Source organism: Sinocyclocheilus rhinocerous, unplaced genomic scaffold (genome assembly GCF_001515625.1).
Source record: "Sinocyclocheilus rhinocerous isolate Xijiao unplaced genomic scaffold, SAMN03320098_v1.1 scaffold534, whole genome shotgun sequence".
In the NCBI taxonomy this organism is placed as follows: domain Eukaryota; kingdom Metazoa; phylum Chordata; class Actinopteri; order Cypriniformes; family Cyprinidae; genus Sinocyclocheilus; species Sinocyclocheilus rhinocerous.
Window position 1 is genome coordinate 333,901 of NW_015646352.1, and position 22,250 is coordinate 356,150.

Genomic DNA, 22,250 nt, shown 5'->3' on the forward strand with positions numbered 1-22,250 from the left:
ATTGTAATGCTTTTTTCCTCAGTTGGTCAGAACAAAAGTGGCAGACTTGTTACTTGTTCAGAAGACAATATCTGGTGAAAATGCTTATTTGAGTCATATATTCCAAGACGTAGGCTAGAATCTGTGAGTGCAAAGTACAATATCCACACCGGTGCGGTGACTGCCACCACACATACTCCTCAAAACATTAGATTCATCCGCGCTGGAGCCGTGCCGCCGCACAACCCACGCAAGGAAAATAATTCCGCACACAGCTGCAATTGCAGATTTTCAAACAGAGATGGCGACAAAGAGGCAAAACTTTAAAGCTTTTAGCTGTGCAGAAAAGGACATCTGTGTGTAATGAGGATTGTGTAGAATGTAATGGCCCACTATGGAACAATGAAGCTCTTTATGGCCAGGGTTATAATAGCTTATTATAACTACAAATAAAACCATAAAAAAATATTTTTATTATTTGAAATCAAATAAGAGTTAACTGAAATACAACTATACATGCATACATATATATAACATATTTCATGTGAGTTAGTTGCTAAGGCAACATTTCTCATTTCCATTTAACTTGATGAACTAAAATAACTACAACTGAAAAAAAATTATAAAAACTATAGATATATATAAAAAACAAGTTAAAATTACAAAAAAACAACAAAATTACTAAAACTTTAAAATTAAAATTAAAACACTAAATATTAAAATTACAACCGACATTTTGTTTTCGACCACTGAAAATTGGTAATATTCAACAATCTGGACATGGAGCCTCATTGAGATCTCCATATCTCTGGGACTGAAGAATGTAGGGCCTTGAAAATGTAGATTCCAAAAGAACAGTTAAAGAATTAGAATCTAAAATCATAGTGCGATCTTTAATACTTCTTGAGTTATAGGAGCAAAAAGTTTGGAAACAGAATATTTATGGCACTCAGACAGGTATGTTCAATGCAGTTGTTTTGACAGAAGGAAACGAAATACATCTCTAGTTTCAACATTATTTGTTCTTCAGACATTCCTCTTTAAAAGAAAAGTATCATATATTTATGCAAAGTGACCCACATTTGGTTTTTGACCATTGAAAATGTGTACAATTGAATGATTTACTCCTGGAGCCATATTGAAATTCCAGTATACAAAAGAACCATTTAGGGCCTTAAAAATGAAGATGCCAAAAGGAAAGTTTGTTAAGACGCAATATCTAAAAGGGCATTAAGATATCTTTAATACTTCTTGAGTTACAGGCATGCAAACTTTGGAGAAAAAAACTTGAAACGAGCTGTTTCCCCATTTTTTAATGGTCACCATGGCACATAATTCAACAAAGATTGCTAAAGTCATCAGATTTTACTAAGAGACCTACCGATCTCTGTGTAAAAATAACATAATGATGCTGCCATCTTTCTAAAGCCGGGCTCACACTTTGGAGAAAAAAACTTGAAAAGTGCTGTTTCCCCATTTTTTAATGGTCACCATGGCACATAATTCAACAAAGATTGCTAAAGTCATCAGATTTTACTAAGAGACCTACCGATCTCTGTGTAAAAATAACATTTTGATGCTGCCATCTTAAGTTATTTTTAACCCTCTGTAATTTGGCACTGAATCACAGGTGAAAATTGCCATTTAGACCCCCCTCTACAAAATAGTGGATTACTCAGTAAATAAGTATCCATGATATTTAATAATTTGGCTTTCCTCACTATACATGTTTATCTTTCTTCAGAAAAAATATTAGCAAAATCAAAAAATTTGAGCCAGGGAAGTTTCTGAAAGTTGGTTGATTTGACACAGAATGACCCTATTTAAAAATATTATTAAAACTATATTAATACCTACTAAAACAACACTGTTTATTACACTTCATTAAAAAATAGACCAGACAGCAAAAACTGACCACTGCAATTACCATACCAATTTAGATGTAGGGCAACAAATAACCCAAAACCAGAATAAAAAATGTTTTGAGTACACGATTGATTGTTTCCCATGAATGTATACCTGAGTAAAGAGCCAGGAGAGTTTCATGTGTTTACTGCTGGCGTAGCTGCATTCCAGCAGTCGCGGCCGGCTGTTCACGTCCACCAGGCACTTGTTGTCGTCGTCGTCGATGGTTGGACTCAAGCCTCCGATATGCAACTGCTGAGAGCTTGTGTAGTACACATTCTAAAACAACAGAAGAGAAAAGCATGCTTAATTATATATATATATATATATATATATATATATATATAAAAACGTGTACAAATTATATATATATATATATGTGACCCTGAAGACTGAAGTAATGGCTGCTGAAAATCCAGTTTTGAATCACAGGAATAAATTGCATTTTACAATATATTCAAATAGAAAACAGTTATTTTAAATTGTAATAATATAAGTACTGAAGCATAGGCCTTATATATCAAGCCCACAATAACAAGAAAGTTGTAATGTCATGACATATCTTTTATCATTCTGATCCATTCATTTGGGCCGACTGAATATCTGTTTGGACAGCACGTGTTATTTAGCTCTGTATTGCCCAGCCAATAAAATGATTTATTCATGTTTGATAATTGTGTCTTTCCTGTGAAATCTCTAAGACGATGTGGCTCAGAGCCAAATCTTAGTGTTGATACCTAGTATTGCATCCTAATGGGCTCAAGAGGGAAGAATAACTTTTTTCTTATCGACTGACTCTCATTTGTTTATTTCATACCCACCATTCAAACTTGGGCTGAATGCCAATCGGCTACTTCTACAAAGCACTTAAAGTGTGTGTACATGGCTGGTGATGGGAAAGTACATACTTTTAAGTAAGTAGAAAGAAAGTCAGTAATGGGACATTTAACAACTGCACCTTGATACATGTTCTGTTTGTTTCTGTGTAAGTGTTAACACTTAGCTATATAAATTACTTCGCTTTTAGGTGTATACATTTAAAAGATACAGTCACAAATTTATTTTCAATAGTGCAAGGGGTTGTGGGTAATATTAACAAAATAAATACACTGATGCATACTCCACTGGAAATAATATACCACCTTTAGAGAACTATTTTCACCATACAATGATTTGGTAAGTAATAATCTTAATATTGCTTACAATAAAGTACAAAAAGTATTCAGCCCTGATTTTCGTTCATCGCTTTCACTTATTTCCATTTTCATAACTATAACATTTCTGATGCTTTGTGAAATTAAAAGATCTACTTACAGAAATTATGTAAAATATTTTCTATAATAATAACAACAACAATAATTATATATTATTTTATATATATTTTAAAAAGCAAAGTCTCTGATATTCAACACTTGCTTTGAATCACTAATGCACATTTCGTTGGACCATGCCCTGAATCAGCACTCATACTTAATCCCTCGCCTTACTGAAAAACAAGCACTTTCAGAAAGAATTCATTTCATGCAATATGCCCACATTTTTTTTCAGGGTCCGGATGGATTGATATTTCACTTCAAAAGCCTGAGCCTGAGAAGTGCTAACATTAGATAGCTCATGCAGCGCATCACAAAACTGCATACTTCTCTCAAATACATAGATTAAATTGGTTGTATACCGTCCAGACCGATTTTTGGCTATCCAAAATTTGTTACAATCAGTTCTGCGATATCTGATACAGAGCTAGGCATTCTCCTATTCTCCTCAGGTCCAAATCAATTCTGATCTCAGGTATCGTTTGGGAGCTACCATGCTTTCCACTGAGACTGATTATGTATGTCAAGACATTTTTCTCAGAATACAGCGGTACACTTGAGCCTACAGTAAAATCAAATCAAATTGTTTAACTTTGGAATGGCACCAATGCAAAACTACTCTTTTGTGAGGCACCTTGAAATGAAAATCTCTGTGAACACAAAGGCTGAACAGGCAGCGAGTGCATCTCCACGGAAACATAAAACAACTAATCATTCATTCACAATGGAAACAATGCACATCCGTCGGGATACTTTGATGAGCACTGGATCTGTGACAGGAAGGGATGGAGGGCTAAAATGGGACAGGGAATAATATAAGAGAGAAGAAAAATAAGGACTCAACTTGCTAGGGACTCATTTAGCACTGTTTCTGCTTGAGGAAAAGTCTGCTTTTTGACTTCTTGAGAGATTTATGGCTGTTGTATGGGAACAATGTTCCTTTTGCCCAATGAATGGGAGATACGCACTGAAAGAAAGAACGAGCGTGTCTATGCTCCATTTCCAACATGCTCTTCCACGGTGTTAATACGCTTAGCTGACGCATTGTCTGACAGCCCATTAAAGGGGTCATATGATGTGATTTAAATTTTTCCTTTCTCTTTGGAGTATTACATGCTCTTGGTGCATAAAGAAGATCTGTAAAGTTGCAAAGACTAAAGTCTCAAATCTAAAGATATATTCTTTATAAAAGTTAAGAGTCAGCCACGCCTACCTAAAACGGCTCGTTCTAACACGCCCCCACATACTTTCGTTTTTCGGACACATACATGCTGCAAAGTTTCGGGAATGATGCTGGATTCATTCTCGAAATATCAGCAATAAGCAACGGACGGGACAAAAATCCCTAGGTGATTTACTCTGGACTCTTACTTAGGAGCCAAACTTCCACAGACAGCACGCGTCCTGAGTGAGATCCAGTTCACGGACTAAAAGCATGTGTAAACCATAGACTATATAAAAACATGGACGTAGTGTCCGTGGCGTCACCCGTAGGTTCTGAAGAGCGTTTTTGAAACTCAAAGTGGGCCGATCCGGCTGTCGCCATCTTGGTAGCGCGTCACTCCCGGATCATTGAAAATGGGCAAAGGGCAAAATTAGCTATATAGACCAAAACCACTTTTTGTACCAGGCTGTAAACATTTTTTTTTCTGCTGTAAAGTTGGGCATTTTAACATGGGGAGTCTATGGGACTGACTCCCTTTTGGAGCCAGTCTCTGGCGGCCAGTCGAGGAATTGCAATTTTAGTCACTTCCGTGTTGGTTTCACGAGAGAGACCGGAAGGTTGCCGCTTGGTGTAAACTTATCGATATCGGGACATATCAACCAGTAATTTCATTCCCAGTAACGGACGGTAGAAAGTTCAGAAATGAACAGTATGCGATTTATGACAGAATAGTCGCACAACTGATCGTTTATTTTTTCCTCACGTGTTTCACCACAATGATTCAAAACGGACACATTTCAAGTGACACGGGAAAAAGACACGGAATACTTAAATGAAAATCAGAAAAGCAGCTTGCGCATTTCCGGTTAAATGAAAGGCCATCAATTACTGACACTTAAAACGGGAAGCATCGCCATTCTTATAATATATTATATATACAAAATAATATAATAATATAATAAATAATAATAATATACTACATATCCTACAATTATAATAATAAATGCTACATATCATCAACAATAACAAGTTAAAGCCCCGGGGTCTCTAAAATTTCCTATAATTAGCAGTGGTGTATTTCTGATTTCCTCAACAGATTCTAAAATGTTTCGAATCAGCAAGAATAGAAACTGAAAACATTATACTGCATTGCTTGGCACCATTGTGTCGTTTCCAATAAGAGAAGTGGAAGCACACATGGATATGAATTCAGCAGGTGTAAGAGACCCAGCTAAGTAGTTAAAATCATGCTGACAGTGCTGTTCTCTGTCTTTCCCTCCCTCTCGCTCTCTCTCATTTATATATCTCTGTCACATATTCACATTCTACAATTCTTCCTCATCTAAATGATGCCCCTGTGGTGGTGAAACAACCCTCCCTGGTTGTGTTCTAAGTCACTGATCTTTATTGAAATTCATTATAGTGACTATAGCCCTGGAATCTGTCTAAATTCAAAATCCCCCGGAGAGTCGATACTTTATGGAGAAAGTTCCCTATTTTTACAGTATTTTTTGCAGGACATCGTTTGTTGTGGAACCTGGTTGTGTAATACACTAGGAATAAGAACAGGAATAAAAAAAATAAAAAAAAACAGACTGGATTGCCTCGAGCAGCCCAACTGTTCAAAAATTCATATTTCGGGCCTCAGCACAAAATAATGAAGAGGTTTTATGCAATACAATGACGGTTTTATGGGCTGCAATAAGTTGACAGTGTATTACTGTGAAACACTGAGATCAATTGTGACGGGAAGATGGGAAAGCGCAAGCCAAGCGTATACAAGCCAAATCTTCATAAAAGAGAAATCTTCATAAAGGAAGAAATGTCTTTTAACTCACATTTTCACCATGAATTAAACAACTGAAGTATGCAGAGCCTTTGTACAGAAGATGGGAATAAGGATGAATGATATAGCTATACAAATTCAATGTTTATATTTTCCAATCTTTTGGTATCTCAGTATTTATGTGTTTGCTCTTAAATGGTTTAAAATATTTATAACAGCCGTAGTTGTATATATATATTAAAATGAATCAATGCGTGTTTTCTACACTGTTTTCACTAAATGAACTAAAGGATAAATCATATTAAGATTAGTATCTACATTTTAATTCACATTTTTGTGTGGTGACACAATTAAATGTTTTGCTTCATGAAGTCATCAATCGATTATGTTATGAATCGATTCATTGGAATGGACAATTTGAACTGATTCACATAAATGAACCAAAGTATCCAACAACTTTTTTTAAATGAGGGTTAAATTAGAAATGTAAAAAAATCTCATACAATTTTTTTTATTTTTTTACTTTTTTTTCACTAAACAAACTGAAGGAAGAATCATATTCAAATGAATATGTCAATTGTAATTAACACCTTTGTGTAGTGGCAAAAATATTTTGTTTCAGAGTAATGAATCTTTTTGATTTGACTCTTTGCAAAGTCCAGCCCCCCAAGCCATGGCGCTCTCACACCACACATCATGTTCTCACGCAGTGAAAAATACATTGTAGAGAAAAGAGGACACTGACAACACGCTGACAAAAAAAGACAGAGCAGGTTACTTGTATGTTACAGGTATGAAACAAAGTCTTAGCTTTCAAATTTGGTCATTTTGTAAGAAATTCAAACAATACCGTTTTGTGGCTCTTTAATGTGTCGAGATAGATCGCTGTAACTGCCACGGTGTTAATACGCTTAGCTGAGGTATTGTCTGACGGCCCATTAAAGATAAAACAAATCCAGCATCACAAGTACAGAGACGGCGATATGCTCTTACTGCTCACATCCTATCAGAATGATTGAAGTCAGTTTAAGTGTGCAAACAGACATGAAATGTACTGTAAATGATGCAAACATATTCTGGCTAGTAGGGAACTTAAATGTATATCTATATTTGCACAGACACACACACACACACACATATATATATATATATACAGTGGGTACGGAAAGTATTCAGACCCCCTTAAATTTTTCACTCTTTGTTATATTGCAGCCATTTGCTAAAATCATTTAAGTTAATTTTTTTTCCTCATTAATGTACACACAGCACCCCATATTGACAGAAAAACACAGAATTGTTGACATTTTTGCAGATTTATTAAAAAAGAAAAACTGAAATACCACATGCTCAGTATTTAGAGTAGAAGCACCCTTTTGATCTAATACAGCCACGAGAGAGAGAGAGAGAGAGAGAGAGAGAGAGAGAGAGAGAGAGAGAGAGAACAATTACATAAAATTCATCCATTCTCCAAAATGCTTAACCTCTGTAGATTGCAGGAATCATATAAAATATTTAATAATAATTCATATTATGATAAAATAAATAATCTTGTGTAATATTTTAATATATAGTATTTTTTTTAGCAATATATAAAATATCTAATATTTAAATATTTTTAAAAATTATTATTTTTATAATTTATAAATAATGATATAATGACACACATGCTCTAAAACACTTAGCCACGTGTGTACAAAGGTGATGGTTCAAATAAACTCGTAATGTTTTCTGGTCCTGTTCTACCCGTTTCTACCCGTTATTTCCTGTTCTTGATCTCTAGGTCAAAAATAAGTTCTTAGAAATGTTTAATGTCACGTACTATGCAGATATAGTGAGAAACATGGAAGGAGAAGCAGAAGACATGATGGAGTCAGACATGAGCACTTACATATAAATGAATTACACATGCTCTGATGACTGAAAAAGGATGAAAGCCAGAAGGTGCAGTGGACTGGATACTAACCTGAGGCGTCAGGCCATGGCAGATGTACAGGATGGGAATGTTGTCAAAGTCGGGACCTTGATCCACACACAGATCCGGCCTCAGGCTGTTCCTCAGCTACATGCAAACACACACACACACAAAGATGCAATATATGAACTGGCACATCAGACCCATTTCACACTGCAAAACCGAAGAGGAGAAGATGGATTAAGAACGCATAAACCATCTTTCTTCCTCTGTCTACTAATAGCCAATGTGTGTGAAAATGCCCTGGAGCTCAGCTTTCCTTTGTCTTCACAATGGAGCTGTTAATTATCCTATTCCACAAAAGAATGCCAATTAGGAAAAGCACTCTGCTGGCCCTGCATCGTGATAAATGAAGAAACGGCAGGCCTCGAGTAAGAAAAATAATATTTAGTATAAACTGTTTCTATAACTCAATATTATGAGAAACAATGTCATCTATCAGATTTGTCTAATAAACTGCTAATAAACTGCACTGAGCTATGTCAAACTAATTTAATAAATTTGACTATGTTATTATATTGTTATGCCTTTAGAACGGATAAATATCTACTTATGGATTTGCACATTTGATTAATACAGAAAATGATGGTAACGGTGTTGACATTTGAAGACCTAATAAGCGAAACAAAACAAGATAAAATGATAATAAATGAGTGAAACTTGTCTTTGAAGAGCTCACTTCCTGATATGAGGATGATGAGAAAGTTTTTTTTTTGATTTATGGAATAGCTCATTACTTTAAAAAGGAGGGTAACAAAGTTGATGCATAATCTGGCGAAACAACTTCAAGTCTTTTTTTTTTAAATAAACACATTCTGTCAACTAAAATCTAAAAACATTCACTAACGTTCAAAAGCTATGCTCACCTAGGCTGCATTTATTTGATCAGAAATGTAATAAAAATAAAAATACATTAAAAAGTAATATTTTGAAATATTATTACAATTCAAGATAACTGTTTTAGATTTTAATATATTATAAAATATAATTTATTTCTCTGAATTTCAATGTTGAAATCAATTTTGAAAACAATAGTTCTAATTAATATTTTTTTGTGGAAACCACGATACATTCTTTTAAGGATTCTTTAATGAACAGAAAGTTAAAAAGAACAGCATTTATTTGAAATACAAATCTTTCATAACATTATAAATGTCTTTACTGTCACTTTTGATCTATTTAATGCAGCCTTGACAATAAAAGTATATGTGTATATACAGTAGATACTGTATAGTGTATATAGGATGTGTATATAGACAGAATAAAGACTAAAAGCTATGTGTGTGTGTGTGTATGTATATATATATATATATATAGACACAGATACACACACACATACATATTTGCTAATACAGAAGCTAAAAAATACAATAAATATATTCTAAAATTGTAAAAATTCCACTAAAATGAAATATATACTGTATATATATTTTTTTGTTGTTGTTGTTGATGTGAAAAAATGTCTATTAAGACATTAAAAATTGGCACTATGTATTCTTTAGGTAATTATTTTTACATATTTGTACAGTATATGAGGGACACAAATGGCATCAGTTTTGTATATGGACCTTAAAGGGTTAGTTCACCCAAAAATGAAAATTAGCTTGTGTTTTACTCACCCTCGAGGCATCCTAGGTGTATATGACTTTCTTCTTTCAGGCAAATCCAGTCGGAGTTATATTAAAAACGGTCCTGGCTATTCCAAGCTCTATCATTGCAGTCAGCGGGTGTTGCAGTTGAACAGTCCACAAGTCGTCAAATAAAGCGCGCGCATCCATAATAAAACGTGCCTCACATGGCTCCGAGGGGTGAATAAAGGCCTCCTGTAGTGAATGCATGCGTTTTTGTAAGAAAACTATCCATATTTCAAATGTAATAAACACTTTTCTCTCACTTCCGGCATCTGTGATATGCGGAAGACGTTCCGGCAGATGACGTAAGACGTCGGCGTTGCATGATTAGTGACGAATGCTGAGAGACAACAAAACAAAACGCTGGTCACGAATTAGAAGTACAAACCGAGGATTTGCAAAGAAAAATGTCTGAGGATTTCGATACCAAGAGGAGACTGGTTTTCCTTTGCTAAAGTAAGGAAACTTTGCTTCCTTTGCTCCTATAAACAAACTCGCGAGACTAGCATATCTCAGAGAGGAACGGCTTCCGCGTATGACAGATACCGGAAGTGAGAGAAAAGTGTTTATTACGTTTGAAATATGGATATTTTTTATTTCAAATTATTATTTTAGTTTTATTTTTATGGACATGCATTCACTACAGGAGGCCTTTATTCACCCCCCGGAGCCGTGTGAGGCACGTTTTATTTTGGATGCGCGCGCTTTATTTGACGACTTGTGGACTGTTCAACTGCAACACCCGCTGACTGCAATGATAGAGCTTGGAATAGCCAGGACAATTTTTAATATAACTCCGACTAGATTCGTCTGAAAGAAGAAAGTCATATACACCTAGGGTGCTTCGAGGGTGAGTAAAACACAGTCTAATTTTCATTTTTGGGTGAAGTAACCCTTTAAAGCGAAGACTGTTATTTGATGAAAAGTGGATACTCACTACACCATAAGCGATGGTCTCTGTGTAGGTTCTCATCTCAGAATAAATATTCTTCAGGAACCAGCTGAAGGGTTTGCAGCGGAGTCTCTCTCTGAGAGCTTTTCTTTCTCTGATATCACCAATATTGATCCCTGAGTCCTGCACACACAAACACCCACAAGCACATGCAGTCGTGAGAACACAATAATTCATTTATAGAGTGCAGAATCAAACAGCTAGAACATGATGCTCAGGAATGCGGTGGAAGAAAAGCTCTTATTGAGTCAATGTACATTTATCTCAGTCCTTCATGTTCAGGCCAGTGGCGTAGCAAGTCAGCCTCGGGCCCATATGCAAAAAAAAATGTAACGGCCCCCCTCTGTTGTGATATTAATATATTAACATTTTTATTAAAAATTTCATGACAAAGGCATGTCAGTTCTAGGATCACTACAGTCTATGCGCACCTTCATCATTATGACTTTGCATTGTAGATCTATTTAAAAAAAATTATAATTGTCAACTGATTCGACTCTGGCCTTGGAATTTCAGAATGATCAGAGCACCATTTCAGATGTGATGCTGAGTCCTAAGATTATTCCTGTTACAGTTATGAATGAATTATTCATTCACAGACTTTTTTAATGCACATTTTTTATTCCTAATAAATTTACAAGGAGTTTCTTTTGTAAATATGTTTCCATCACAGTTTATGTGCATTTTATTTTGTTGAAAAAAAGTATCCACCTAAGCGACTGTACGAGTTACATTTTGGAGATTTTATTCTTGTAAAATATCCCAAAATGTGCAGACGTAGACTAATTTTTCAGAAAAACCTATGTATAAGCTTAAATGCGACCCATTTAAAATACTGTATTACATTATTACAACAGCCAAATTGCCAAACTGCATGCATAATTTTCAGAAACCCACTTCACAAATGACAGAAAAGCGAATACCGGTCAAATCCAATAGATCCTGGCATGGACCATTTTTAGCGGCATTTATTCAACTTCTTAACAATTTTTTAAAAGTACATTCAACATGGATATAGCAAATAATTGATAACATTATTGTTATTATAGTCCTTTCCCTGAACATATGAACACAGCTCATAACAAAGATCTTTCATTGGTTTGGTGTATGAGATTGGGCATGCCCTAATGAGGTGCTGGATCTGGCTTGTTCCGGCACAAATTTAAGGCCCGGGTATAAATCACTGTGCAAGTTTCGCTCTGTCTCACTCACAGATGCGCGCACGAGCCTTTCCTTTGCCATGAGCACGAAATGGGATGCGTTCGGCGCGTGCACACTATCTAGTGGACTTTTGTTTTCAAGCACTCAATTCACTCTCGTATGCTCTGTTGTACGCGCATTGTCCTTGCGGTCACAGAAATTGGGCTGTACGTGGACGGGGTGTGCGGATGTCCGTGAATGCTCCTGATGACGAAAATTACTGTACGCAATGCGGACGGTGCGCGGACTCGGACGGCAGAAGTATACTTTGGGCTTAAGTCTGTGATAGTGGGCCCCCAATCCACCCAGGCCCATATGCACGTGCATACCCTGCATACCCAGATGCTACGCCCCTGGTTCAGGCACTTACAGTGGCTTCAAGTGAAGTGATGCTATATGCTGTGGCATTTCAGGGCATCATGGGAAGAATATGTACAGCTCAAAAGTGAGAGCTCATTAAAAAGCCCTAATGACTAGCTTAAATAAGTCAAGGTCATTACATCTCAGCCCATTACATCTTCACTTAAAATGACAAACCAGCACGTATCCTTTAATTTACATCACATTCATGTACTAATATACAGTAGAACTGAAAGCCACTCAAGGCTGTGTGTTACAGAAAACATGCCATGGTTAAATGTGTGTGTTGTTAGGTAAAACGAGTGCTTAAATCCCCTTTAACCATGGGTAAAAAACACAGTAGATATTGGCTTACAGTGGCTTTTTTCTTTTCTAAAACAGTGACAGCCGAAATGCAATAAAACTCTAATGTGCAAAGGATAATTAAATTGACTGTAGGCAACTTATGGTTGCCAAGCAATTTAGCATAGCCTACTGATATACAAATACGTTTCTGAGACCTCAAGTGGAAATGCTTCTATTTTGCATTTTTCTAATTTAATTTATACACTACTATTCAAAAGTTTGGGATCAATAACACAGTACTTTTTGAAAGAAATTAATACTTTTATTCAACAGGGATTCATTAAATTGATCAAAAGTGGCAGTAAAGATATTTATAATGTTATGAAAGTTTGCTATTTCATATAAATGCTGTTCTTTTCGAACTTTTAATTTATCCAAGAATCCTGTAAAACAATATCTAAAAAATGTAGCAGCACAACTGTTTTCAACATTGATAATAATAAGAAATGTTTCTTGAGCAGCAAATCAGCATATTAGAATGATTTCTGAAGGATCATGTGACGCTGAAGACCGGAGTAATGATGCTGAAAATTCAGCTTTGCCATGACAGGAATAAATGACATTTTAAAATATATTAAAATATAATAAAAACGGTTATTTTAAATTATAATAATATTTCACAATATTACCTTTTATTACTGCATATTTTCAAATAAATGTAGCTTTTAGTAAACATAAGGGACTTTTTTTTCAAAAACATTAAAACATCTTACAGGCCCCAAACTTTTGAATGGTAGTGTATATTACAATTTTTTTAAATTACAAATTATCAGCACTTTCAGTGAAAATAGTATATGAATAAAATAATTTGAATGAAAGTTTGTGGGAAGTTCACATAGTCAGTGTCACAAGTTTGTTTATTTGTTGATTTAGAAATGTTCCGATTTTTAAATATTTCTTGTCGATTTTATGTAAAATTGTGTAAGATTTATTTTCTTTTAATTTCACAATTAAAAACTACTATCAGCTACTATTTATTTCCTGCTGTAAGTAAGATTCTGAATCCCAGATTTCAATCCATTCAGATTTTAGAGCTTCAACTACTCATATAAAGTACGAGTGAGAGGTGTAGTACCTGTTGTGGAACGTTCCAGGCCATATAAACGTGGCTCTTGAACTCGTCCATCCACACCTCGGCCACTCTCAGAGCGTTCCTGCGGACGTGATTTGCCAGGTCCTCTGTGTAGGGCTTGTGTGCGCGCTCAATATGAGCTATTCTGGAACAGGGCATGACCTCCACGCTTCCACCGCACAGCCATACCTGATTACACACACATGAATGTCTCTTGTTTTGAATTTTGACAAGGATGAAGAAAAATTTGCTTTTGAAAATGCCCTTTAACATCCATTGCTTTAGGCAGTCCACAAAAACAGTTCTTGTGAGTCATTAGGGAGTATGTGAGTCATATAGCAGAATAAACCAAATTACTGAATAAAAAACAACACTCCATAAGGAACAAAAAGTACTGTACCTTATTGAAATAAAAAGGCTTTGTTGAAACAAATAAGCTAAACAATACACTTCAAATCAAGGACGTTCATTTCCTATAATTATCAACTAAAGGTTACTAATTTTCACACAGCGGAGCTCTTTGTTCAAACTAAACTCCTAAATCGGCTCTTCATTTACAAAACAATATTGGTGCCTTTCACCACATGGTAAGGAGAATTTCGAAAGGACCTATTTGAAAGCTCTAACAGGCCATTTAACTTGCTAGAATTCAACATATTTGCCTGACACGCGGCTGACATTGAGAAATTTAACAGCGTGGTCACCACCTGGTGTGTCAGTAAAGATGGGAGAGAAAAAAATCACAAAACGCTGCTGTTTTGCTGCGGCGGTTTCATGTAATACATGTTTATTTATTGATTTACCCTCAATTAGCACACGTTATGCTGCTCAAAATGGAAAATGGCAGCTTATTTCTGTGTGTGGGTTTGATTTTCTTGGTTTTTCCCAACCCACTGCACTCCTGCAGAGCTTTTAAACTGAGAGTATCTCTGTAGTAAATCTACACACGGGATTATATAGGCCACATGCCAGCGTGCTGCACTTCATTCATACATTCACACCCAAACACTTTCGTTCAGGCCTGGTTTGGTGAAATATGAAGTGCAACATCTGGCTGAGGCATATGTCAGGGTCATTTCAGTGCAACTGAACTGTATATTTAAAAGCATCCAGTTTGCATCAAACTAAAAGTTGGTTTATCAAGAGACCCTGGTTGTGTATTTTGTATCTGATTATTTGTATGAATGGGAAAGGGGGGGATCGTATTCATTCTGATCTGCTTGTTTGGTAGGCTTTTAACGCTATGACTCGTTGGACAGGATTCAACAGGAAGTGGACAGATGTGTGTTGTTCCTATTTGCCAGGAGAATGATTCATATGCATAATCGTTGACAACAATCCCAATGATCCATGACTGAGCCGTCTGTTCTCCCGAAGCATTAAAAAATCATTTCTCACATTTGCATACAATACCTGCTGCAGACAGACATTCAGTCTGTAATCTGTCGCAAAGAAGCAAATTTCACAAGCATGAAATGAGAATAAAAACGGCCTTATATTGTCTGGGAGACATTTAAGACTTGGTCACTTTCCAAAAAACACCACCTGGAGTGATCTACAATGAAAAAATCAGTTTATCATTGATTTTGTTTCGCTTTTTAAATTTTTTTTTTATCTAAACATCTAAGAAATCAAATTTACTAAATTTACTACTTTATTGTTTTAATTTAAACCTCACATTTAATATTTACAAAATATAAAATTTATAATGTATACAAAAGATTCTTGTTTCATTCTTAAGACTAATATATATATATATATATATATATATATAATTAACAACAACAACAGAATAATAATAATAATAATAATAATAAAACATTAAGTGGAACAAAGTATTTCATGATATATACTCAGAATTTTTTTTTTTATTATTATATGAATAATGAATAATGTTGCCTGATATTACCTATTATTTGAACAGGCCTATTATTTGTACAAAACAATTTAACGCTCCCCCTACCTTGCCCAAATTAACCAGCAATAAGCATGTCACAAAAGGGACGTTACTGACAAAGTCAATACTCTTTACCTGGAACCACAACAGATTGCAAATAAAACCAAGCTGACATCTGACATGATCAAAGACAGTTTTCATTCTCAATCACTGATAAACAAGAGCCCTTTATCGAGAGCTAAGAATAGAAGAGAACAGATGTGTTGACCTTTTATTGAGCATGTACCCTCTTTCAAAGTGAAAATAGCTCCTGTTAACACAATGTCAATGAGGGTCAGCAAAACAGGACATTTTCTTTTGCTTCAGTGCCTCCAGCATGAGTTTGACTGACAAGGTGTAATTTTAGAAAACTGTCCATCAAAATATCTTCAAAACATAACTGCAGTATAGAATGTTGTTAAATTACAAAATAAATCTTAATCGTTACTATTATTATTATTATTATTATTATATTACATTATTATAGCATAATAATGTATAGTATTTAAAATAAGTTTTACTTTCAAAACAAAAATGCAAATGAACACAAACAATACCTTACATTAAGTTTGTCTTACACCACTGGCAAATTATTTCTTCAAAAAAAAATACTTTGTTATAAAAGCAAAAAGCAAGTAAGTTACTTTGGATAAAAACATTTTCAAAATGAATAATAAATATAATCTCTGAAAACAAGTCTTAAAAATCAGATGCAAGATGCTTTTTAATTCATTTGATCTTGTTTGAGGTATTTCCACTGTAAACAAGACAAAATACTGATTAAAAATTATTTTTTGCAGTGATCTAAAAATGCAACTCACATTTAAGACCTGGTCTCTTTCCAAAAACAATACCACAGAGAATGAGCTACAATGCTAACTAACTAAATAAACAAACAAAAACCAACAAAACTATCAGTGCTTTTGTTTTGCTTTATTATTTTTTTTATTTGTTGCAGAACCTAAACATCTAATAAAATTTACTTGGAAATTAGCATTTATTGTTTTATTTAAGCTAAAATGTAAATGAAATAATTAATTAATAATAGTTTTTGGTTTTTAGGTATTTTCAACTGCAAACCAAGAAAACAAATATTGATTATTTATTTATTTATTTTTGCATATAGCATCTGTTAACTAAGAATGCAACCAAATGACAAAGAAAATTTATCTTAATATCATGCCTGAACTACAGACCTTCAAAAACCTGCTGCAGAAAGATGGACAAACTTTCAGTTTTTCCCCCTCCTTTTTTTGGCAAAGTCTGCAGGATTGCAACATTTGTGCGATGTTGCGTTTGGAGATTCGGGGGCACAAAGGAGCTCAGAAGATGAGAGTGTGGAATTAGGCTGTAGAGGCACAGCTGTATGAACAGATGTTGAGGCCCATTATCTCCACGCAGTACCAAATCCCACCGCACACATGGTGCCTGCCACTTCCTGAGACATTTTCATTTTCTCTCTCCTCATTGAGGCTCTTAGTGATGAAACCCAGAAAAAAAATCTATGTGTGTAATGGGGGGGTTTGATCTGCTCGATATTGTCAAGGTGCAACCTGAGTGGAGTGATTGCAACTTTGCTAGGCCAAATCACAGTGAGAGCAAGAGGCTGTGTGTCTGCTGTGGCGAGCTCCATTCTGGGCTTGGATTCTGACTGAGGAGGCTAATTACAGGGCTGCTTGGTCTGATGGGAGCCGGCAGAGGTCTCGATGGGGCTCCGTACATGTGTAATAGTGAGAGGTTAGGACCCGGCCAGTTTGGAGCGAGATGTATGTTTGGCAGGTTATCATTAGCAAGCCACAGAGAGATCTACTTTAATTGTGTGCATTGACACACACACACACAGGTCTATCTGTAACCAGAGGCTGCAAACCTCCACATATCCATCTGCCCTCAAAGAACAACCTGCATAAAGCATCTTTTCATCAAATGAAACAGCATTATTCATTGACACACATCTGCTCGTCTACTCAAACTCCAGACATCCTGTCTCCTGATGCACTTTCAAAACTCTCATTGGCAGTATGAATTTCTCTTACCCTGATCCCTAGCTCCACGTTTTCCCCTCCATAAACTTCCATGCCTTCATCCAGCAGACCGATCTCCTCAAAATACTCCCGATCCACTACAAAGCAACCGATCAGAGCGGGGCTCCTGTTGAGAGAGGCGATACACACGGCAACAATGAAGTCAAATGACTTATGAGAAGGTATTTTACTATGTTAACATAGTAAATTGACATTGAGCATTGTGTGAAGTCTGATCCAGTTTCTTGAGTCACCAATTAACAGATATCATGTCGTGATGTGGCCGTTAGTTAGTTCATAAGTTTACATAAGTTAGTGCACCAGTTTTTCCTGCACATGACAAACACAGTGCAAACCAGAATATCCGATTCACTGGCAAATGATTCTTGAGAACCAGTTAACAGGTTCTTATATATAATCAGATTGAGCAAATAGTATAGATATTTGGCGTGTTGTCCGAAGGGAGGGCTCCAAGATCGTGAGTCAGTCGAGAAGATTCAGATTCAGTCTTGAATTTGCTTGTGAGTTAGAGGTTTAAATTAGGCTCAATCAGTGAATCAGAGCCAATTCTGAGTTCACAACTGACTGAACCGTGAGTCAGTTTACAGTTGTGCCTTAATCAAAATAAACCAGGAACCATTATTGGCATCTATATATTCCACATAGTAATATTCCAATTAAATTAAAGATATACCATTGTATTAATTAAAAATGGTAATCTAAAAAAAAGATTCAGATATTTTACAAAAAACATTTTTGGTTATTGTTCAGCATATAAGACTCATTGTAAGGGAAATTAAACAGTGATTTTGTATTTCTCAAAAAGTGGTTTTTGTAGAACCACTGAGCTGATGGTGGTCGTATCTTGTGTGATTACCTGATTGGAGCAGTTTGATTCTTCTGTGTCCACCAGGATTTGGGAGGGTTTAGATAGCGGCACCAAAGTTCCCAGTCGAACCCTTGAGCTGAGAGGGGATACTCCTCGATCTCAAATGTGTCGTATTTGATGTTGTCGAATGATGGCGAGACGACCCGGGTTCTGTCCTCTTTGATTCTGTGCAGGATTGGTTCAGCCCTTAGATCAACAGAAACAGAACATGCTTTAAATTCATGGGCAGTAGTTTTTGAATGGATCTATCTAATTTGTCTCTTGAGAGCTCTGAAAACCTAGAGTACCATGTTTAATGCAGTCCCTCCCAAGCCACTGCATGCGAAATGCGATTTCACACTTGATTATTAAAGGTGATTGTAGTTTTCAATTTGGCGAGCAATGACTCCTCAGAACCCATCGATCTAAAACTTAAAATGTCATTGTGGGAGATAACGGTACTTTAAAAGACCATCTCAAAAGTTGTGAAGACAGGCATTAGCACTGCGTTTGAACTCAGAAATTAGCCTCAGGCTAGCTAAAAGCTGTGCTATCCACTCTGCAAAAACTGCATCGAACCTTAGAGAAATGCATCCATGACCCCCACCCCGGCTCTCAAAGATGATTTAATTTTAGTTTTGTTTTTGAATTTGACCAGCGGTTATGAAAACATGAATGATCATTTCTTTTAATGCGGTGCGCTGTTGCCCTTTCTACGTAAAAATCAGTCAAATCATGTAATGTGAATGCTGTACAGTCTTGCTCGAGACAAAAAAAAAACGAGTTGAAAGTGTACCGAGCTGCGGAAGAGACACTGTTTCTCAAACGCTTTCCGTGAGCGCGATTCGAGACGGAGTGAAACACGGACAAATCCATTTCATTCATTCGTTCATAACCACTCATACCACACCCCTCCCCACCCCAAGCGTAGGGCCCCCAGAAGTCTAGGATCGACACTGCATGAACTGATAGAACGCAGCATAAATTTCAAGCAGGAATAAGCTGACATGCATAAGATACACTTGGATACACTGGACTCCATCCAAGCCCTTTAGAGGTGTTTTTTTCCACATGTTGCACAGAGAATAATTAACAGGTATCTAAGTTGACAGCTGCACCTAGCACAGTAATTGCAGTAGACAGGCACTTCTGCTCATATTCCTGCCCTAACACCCACAGGGAAGAACAGGCATTTCCATCCACATGCACTGTAGGTCTCCTACATTTTAACAGTTACACTGGCTTAACATGTGATTTGTTAGGCAAGCAGGTATATGAATTCCTTTGTATTGGGGTCAAAAGAGCAATAAAGGTAAAAGTTACAGCACTCCATACAAACAATGAGCAAAAACAACATTACGCAGAAGGCCTATTTACAGCAAATCTGAATTCTCAGCATGTAAAAGGCAGCACAACTAGATTTTGAATTAAATGATGCATGTCTATGAGCATCTCTGCAGTAATAGTTGTTTTATTTGGAGGCTAGATCGATTTTCTATTTGTTTGAATGCCAAACGGAGAAGGGCATTTTCAGAAAACTCTGCAAATAGTTGTGTTGAAAAACTTTATGAATATTTTGTTCTGTGCAAATTCTTCATAAAGCCATTTTTACATATACAGTACTGTCTTGTTCAATTCAATGCGGCAATTTCCATAAGAATGGTTTTACAAACAATTTACACTGATTTTATATGCAGGAATATGTTTCATGAATGAACGCCTTTGTTTCCTGTATACATACACATTTTATTATAAAATAATATTTTGTCATTTATTGTATTTAATTTAATCATTTATTGTAAATTGTTTATAAATTGTATTATATGAATTTTATTATAAACTCTAAATCATATTTTGAAAACATCAGAACTTTACACAACATAAGTAAAAACTTTATAAAATTTTTATGTCCAGTACTGGCAGCAAAATGATTTTAAAAATCAAGTGTCACTGACCATCCAACGCTGAACTCCACATGGGCATCAAACAGGGCCACGACAGGAGCGGTCGCAGCTCTCCAGCCGCTGACCCGAGAGCGAATCAAACCCTCCTGCCTATCATGCCGAACCACTTTAATGAAGTCAGGACGCTGCTGGTTGGTCTCGTCCACAAACCTCTGCAGGTTTTCCGACAGTTCAGCTTTGCGTGAAGTGAAGGAAAGAGGGGAAAATAGTTGAAAAATAGTCTCTTTATGCAATCTGAAAATTCATACCTCATACCTGCTTTTTACTAAAATCACTCTCGTGGCCTCTGAGAAAGTTTCAGTACTCAGAAATGAAGCGGGGAGACCCTACTGACACATGTACCTGACTTTTATTACATTCTAATCAAAATTCGTTTATATAGTCTCCCCCTTCGACCTCTCAGGGAATTACGAACATGAACTGAAATGCTGCGAACATCAGATACTAATATTTGCCAGCGGTCTGTGATATTTGGAGTCTCTACCGCTGTCTGCTGGTGATTACTCCCCTCCCATCTGTCTCCTGTGCTGTTTGTTTTTATTAGGGAGAAAGCCATCATCCTGTCTCACCATGGCAACCAGATGGTGTGACGTGGGGCCACTATCAATCTGTGGGAGAATGAAATGTCCAAACCTCTGCACCTCACGTTAACCGCCCTGCCCCCTTACCATATCCCACACACGCCGAGTAAAAGGTCACTGTAGCATAACCACTGTGAAGTCATTATTCTGGAAAAACCAAATACTCTAGAGGTGACTGGGAGTAAATAAAAGCTTTTGCTTTCTGAACCGCCTGGGATAAACCCACCTCAGTAGTGTACTTTACAGCACAGAGTCAGCAATTATCTTCAGAAAATAGCCATTCTTAAGCCAACAGTCTACACAGGGCTTTTCAAACATTTTGATGTCAAGGACCAACTAATTTGTTTATCCCCTAGCAGGGACACAATATAAAGGCAGTTATATATTATATTTCAGTGTATACAGATCTATTTATACAGTGTGTGAAAAATAATGACAAGATATTTACATATCTGTCTTACTTTTGTTTTTGTTTTTTTAAATAAAACTGAAAGAATCGATTAAATTACTAATCTTTAAAATATTTATTTATTGTTTTTAGTTTAAGTTGAAAGTGTATCTTACTTATTTTGTATTAATATTAAGCAAAACATTACTATACATTATTTGTAGATTTTAAATATTTATTTTTAAATTATTAATTCTATTATATTGTATATTCTATTATATAGTGTATTTTATATACTTGACATTATATAATCATATTAAAACAATATCTGTAAAATCATAATTATTAACAAGCATTATTTATTATTGACTGACAGCATATCTTAAATATTTGATATTATATAATAAAATATTATATATTATTAACAACTATTATAATTTTTTTTAATATTCATGTTTTATTTACTTTTACCTTTCTTACATTAACAGTGTATCTTAACATATATAATATATATAATATAAAGACCTGAGATGACCGAACACCTGAGAAGAGATGATGCCAACCCCTCAGACAACATACAAAACTACCAAATTTTGCTATAAGTTTGATCGCAATATATAATCATTGCTATAATGTACAAACTTAAATTTTCTGTAAAGCTGCTTTGCAACGATTAGCATCGTGAAAAGCGCTATACAAATAAACTTGAATTGAATTGAACTGAATTAATATTAAAATATCTGCAAAATATAAATATTAACAATTATAATTAATAATATCTTTAAAACCTTACTTTTTATTTATTATTT

The 22,250-nt window shown here is 35.6% G+C and overlaps 1 protein-coding gene across 1 annotated transcript in view; it reads right to left on the bottom strand.

Annotated features, from left to right (window-relative positions):
• LOC107707461 (polypeptide N-acetylgalactosaminyltransferase 18-like) overlaps positions 1 to 22,250 on the bottom strand; it is a 58,539-nt gene that overhangs the window by 3,563 nt on the left and 32,726 nt on the right. Inside the window, exons 4-10 of the mRNA XM_016511470.1 lie at positions 20,464 to 20,647; positions 18,518 to 18,715; positions 17,653 to 17,767; positions 13,684 to 13,869; positions 10,689 to 10,826; positions 8,112 to 8,207; positions 1,999 to 2,163 (exon numbers count right to left, since the gene is read on the bottom strand). Of these exons, the coding sequence (XP_016366956.1) occupies positions 1,999 to 2,163; positions 8,112 to 8,207; positions 10,689 to 10,826; positions 13,684 to 13,869; positions 17,653 to 17,767; positions 18,518 to 18,715; positions 20,464 to 20,647 (1,082 nt within the window). The remainder of the gene's footprint in view (positions 1 to 1,998; positions 2,164 to 8,111; positions 8,208 to 10,688; positions 10,827 to 13,683; positions 13,870 to 17,652; positions 17,768 to 18,517; positions 18,716 to 20,463; positions 20,648 to 22,250) is intronic.